At 35.8% G+C, this 5,000-nt stretch overlaps 1 protein-coding gene across 3 annotated transcripts in view; it reads left to right on the plus strand.

The window, feature by feature from the left end:
• Window positions 1-3,619, plus strand: part of CAMKMT (calmodulin-lysine N-methyltransferase) — a 217,280-nt gene extending 213,661 nt beyond the window's left edge. For all 3 annotated transcript variants that reach the window (XM_069009756.1, XM_069009758.1, XM_069009757.1), the window contains one exon: window positions 1,597-3,619. In XM_069009756.1, the coding sequence (XP_068865857.1) occupies window positions 1,597-1,674 (78 nt within the window). In that variant the 3' untranslated portion in view covers window positions 1,675-3,619. The remainder of the gene's footprint in view (window positions 1-1,596) is intronic.
• Window positions 3,620-5,000: the final 1,381 nt, after the last annotated feature.

Genomic DNA, 5,000 nt, shown 5'->3' on the forward strand with positions numbered 1-5,000 from the left:
TGTGTTTATTCTTATACTTCATGATTTCATCAGTATGCAGAATTCTTTGTACTACTGTTCTTGAGTGGGGTGCAGTGACCCAAATCCCACCAAGCTGTAGGGACATGCATAGAAATGGGAGTATTTACCTTTTCTGTGCTCAGTTCTTCAGCTGGGCTGCCTCTTTGCATTCAGAGTTCATAAATGGGCTCCGTTTTTCTACTCCAACAAGTGGAGTCCAACAAATAGATAAGAGGAGGAAAATACAATTGGACATGTACCATCCTACTTTTCCTGACTTCCATTTGGATAGATATGTGGCTCATTGAAAATGGAAAGTTGATAAAACTCTAAGGTACAAGTAAAATGTAGTCTTTCTCCAAGCAGAAACTTCCAGGACAGAATGAAACTGGTTGGTAATCCTGTGCAAACAAAGTGAACCACCTGTGGTAAAGTTAGAGATCTTGGGAAGCAGATTGTCATTACTTTAGTAATTATACACAAACACTTCTTAGTAAAGTGGATTAGAATTTAAAGAATAGATCAGCTTTATGTTCCACTATGAAAAAGGAAAAGTGTGTTAATTGCTCATAGACAGTAGCTTACACAGAGGCACTTCACAGCTGAAGAATATGATATGGAAAAGACCTTTGTTTAAATAACACGAGCAATGTTGTGACATGGACCAACTAAAATCCTCAATGCGTGGCGAAGAAAATAGAAGCAAAACAATATGACATAAAGAGAGTTCTGGATTTAAATGTAGTATTTGGGGGTGCCATTTGTGTCAGGCGTAGCTAAAGGCACTTTTTTGTATCTGCATTTCTTCTGCATAGGCTTGTATTAAATATATGCAAACATTTTTATGTGAAGTGATTTCAAAATATAATATGTATGAGTAGTTTCCACATACTTCAGCTAAATATGTACATGGATTTTAAAATCCATTTAAGCAGAATACCTAAGAAAAGAAAATTCATTATTTTTTTAGAAATACATAATACTTTAGTGTAGATCAGAAGAGCACACATAACATTGTCCCTAGCAGTTGGAATTGTACCACTCTGATTATCAGGTTATAATTCCCTCTTACAAAAAGAATTTTTAAAATTAAACAGAATTAATATATAAGCCCATCAAGAACTGTATTACAGCCTTGCACTTATGTAAACCTTCAGGTAAGATTATGGTATTTCAGATGTCTGAAACAGTTGTTGATCTTAAATACCAAATATACAGCAATAGTTAGGCTGATTAGGGATAAACTTTTAGCCTTTGTTCTGAAGTTCCATGCAGAGTGGATTTAATTCAGACCCTAAATCTCACTTGAATATCATTTATTTAGTACAGCAATATGGGGCCTCACTTTTTTTATAAGTAGTGTTCAAGTATTTACTGCATAAATCAGTTTGTCTACAAACTCTGACCAACTCCTGATAATATTTGACCTACGGTTCCATGCCTTTGATAATATTTGACCTTAAGATATTCTTGTAGTTATTAAATGTTTAATCTTTATAGTATCATTTATACCAGGAAATTTACTTAAACAGTACTGTCAGTATTTTAAAAATGCTTTCATACAATTTGCTCACTTTATCCATTTTTTATTTGCAGTTGAAAAATGAAGAAAAAGATATATATGATGAAAACCTCCATTACCCTTTTCTTCTCATTTTAACCAAACAGAGATAGAAGATTACAACCTTTTATTGTTTGTTTTAAGATGGACTGCTGAAAATTAATCCATGTATGTGGATGGTCAGGAAGTGTGGAGTGTTCATTTTCCCCCACTTACGTTCCTGAATCATCATTGGAGAAATATTTCTTACCTAAATGCGGAGGAAGATATCATGGCTTGTTTTACAGAGTATAAACACTCAGACATCCTTTTTTCTATCATTTTAGAAGTTATTTTTCCAATTATATTCCATCCTTAAGCTGATCAGACTTCATATGTATGCATTAACAAAGGTGTAAAGCTGGCTTCCTTCTCTTTTGTGCCCTTAAACTTGCATGTACTTTGTTAATCTCTTTAAATGCTGTTTTTGAGGTATATTTGAAAATATAAGGATAATATACTTTGTGGGCTTATATAACTGGTTGTAAAGAAGTGAATGCACTGGCACTTAATTAGTAAGGAAATAGTTGTCTGAAGATCTTCTAAAAGTGCACCTATTGAATGCTTGTATTTTTCTGGCTTTTTTCCTTTTTTTTTTTATTCCACTGTTGATTTTTCTAACCATGATGGAAATGTCCTCATTTGCTTTAGTGTTGAAGGCTCCTTTTCTATATGTGTGTATGTATGTTTTTTTCCAGCAGGACTTTTCCTCCTGTAGATGTATAAGAAATTATGCATCAGACAAAAGCCTCATAAACTGACCATTTGTCCTTTGGACACAATAGCCTGCCCAGCCCCTCTGCTCCTCCTCTCCAATTATGTGTGATTAGTCTCAGTGTGTTGTGTCAAGAAGGGGGAGTGTGCTGAGTGCTTATTATCTGTTTAGGTACAAGAAGAGCACATTTAGGTTCTGACTATGAATGGAAAGGGAGCCTTTATCAGGACTAAAATCTAAATGCTACTATCCTAGAAATTGCTTTAAAAAAACACATCCTTTTTTTTTTTTTTGTTAATTCTGAGAAACTAAGAACTAAAGGATTTTATAGTGTAATCAAACTATCTCCCTTGAATTAGTTTATATTGTGATATTTTGTGGCCCACTTATTTGATATACATTTAATGTGGTTTTTCTTGTGCTGGGAAAGACAAAAATCCTACAGAGAAACATGAGGAGCATCTGATTTCTTAACAGTCTAACAGACCATTTTAATGACTTCTCAGTAACAGTCTCTAAACCACAACACTCTTAAAATGTTGAAAAAAGAGAGAGAGGCAGAGACCATGACTGAGAAAGGAAGGTACTAGCTGAAAGCAAGTGTAGAGAATCCCGCTGAAATACATTAATTAAAAGAAATGCAATTTGGCAATAAGCGTTCTTCCATATTCAACACACTGGCCAGCATGTAAACCACAAGCTCCTGGAAGTCCCTTTCTCTTCGTTCTTCTTCCTGAACAAATTTCTTCACTACTGGTTTGCACGTCCTTGTATTCAGTACATTTTATGCTCCATTAGAGCACCTAGATGGATCTCAGAAGCCATAGGTCAAGTCGCAGTTAGATCATACATTTCTTTCGCACAAAAACTTGAATTGCAATGCCAAGTGATGGGCTAACATCACAATAACAGCAATTTATTCCTCTTTTGATAAAAAGCAGCCTATTCTCGGTGTTAGATAAAGACCAGGGGCAATGCAAACCAACCATTTATCCTAGAACTGAGTAGTATAGCTGGTATGAGTTTCATATTCAAACTCCTGTTGGAAAATACTTGTCTAGAAAGAAATCAAAAGCATTTAGAAGTAATTTGAAATTGCTGTGAAGATGGCTTTAGTTTAAATAGTTTTGTTTGGTTTGTCCCACACAGCAGTGCCTTTGTTTCTCTAAAAGCATGTACAAGGAAATCTTCATAATCAACAAAGCAGTGTGAAAAATAGCACAATATTAAAATTTGTGAACCTTTTGTTTTTGAGAGGACCTGAATGTCTGCTGTACAATAATCTAATAAAGATCGTTAGTTTCCAAAAATAGAAGCAGTGTCATTGAAAATTGTGGTTTTAGCTCTAAGAAGAAAACAGTTTTACTCAAATTAGTAGCTGATAATTGCTTTTTATTTCTTTAGTGTCTGTCGTTTGAAGGCTTTGCACAGGTGCTGCCATCCCTAAAGTGTGTAATTGATGGCTTGTTTACCAAAGATGCATTCAGGCTTCATCCTGGAAACTCATATTGGAGCTCCACAGGCAGTAAAGTTACTCATCTACATAAGTGCTTGCAGGTTTGGTCCGTGTACACATTTTTAGAGGTACATAAACAAGTTCCCTTTCTGAATTTTTTGTTTTAGAATGGGTGTTGAAAAGTCACAGATGTAGGATTTACATGAGGCACTGAGTGGTCTTTTTTCGAGACATCTCTGAGTCCCTTGTGTTAGTAGGTATTTGAATTGTTTCTGAGCACTTAAATTTTAATAAAAATACAGTGTTTATTAATACATCAAATGTCTTTGCTAAGAAAATGTTAGGCAGTTTGTCAAGTCATGCTTATAAAATGTATCAGAGCCTTTTATGTCCTGTGTTTTAGCTAGTCTCTGATACTTGGTATATTTTTAATGATACAATTTACAGTGTTCTGTAACAGAATATTGAGCTGAATTACTTTGTGTTTGCAAAGCATTTGAAGTTGAATGACACTGTGCAAGAGCTATGCTGGCTGCACTGAAAATGGAAATGTTATGCTGATGCAAGTTTTCCTTCACACATTTTGGTAATTCATACAGCAGTGTTGTATCTTCCTTCTTTCTCAGACCAAAATGGCAGAGAGGAATGATGTTCTTGTGGTCATCCATTCCCTGGGCACAGCTTTCATGCACCTGGTGCCACTGACAGTGAGTTGTGTAATCTTCAGGATGTGAAAGATCAAGAAGAAAGTATTCCATTTCTTGCTGTGAGATATGGCAAAGGCTTGCTTAAAAATTGCAAATTAGTCCCAACTGTGATAGCATTCTGGAACACTGGGGCAAGTCTTTCCATTTGGGAAATCGATTTGAAACAAAAAATGTCTTAAGAATGTGAGATGAGGCAGGAGAACTTGCTATCCCAGGTACCAGTCCAGCTTCAAAATCCTTATTAGACAAGTCACTCACGTTTTGCCTGTGGCTTTAATGTCTACGTGTTTGCACAAGGAGGAAGGCTGGATTAAAATTGTTCCCCACCACAAAAAGCATCTTTATATCTTGAGCCTGGCTGCATACGGTTTATCAAGTGTTACATCTCCATTACAACTCTCCTTCACTGTTCCCTGAACAAAAGAGGATGCAGTGGGTGGAGCTTTTGATCCTCCTCTTGATATGGCAGGTGGCACAGCTGATATGGTGGGGGAAGAGGGAAAAGGCAGCAACAACACATGC

This window comes from Aphelocoma coerulescens, chromosome 3 (genome assembly GCF_041296385.1).
Source record: "Aphelocoma coerulescens isolate FSJ_1873_10779 chromosome 3, UR_Acoe_1.0, whole genome shotgun sequence".
Classification (NCBI taxonomy): Eukaryota; Metazoa; Chordata; class Aves; order Passeriformes; family Corvidae; genus Aphelocoma; species Aphelocoma coerulescens.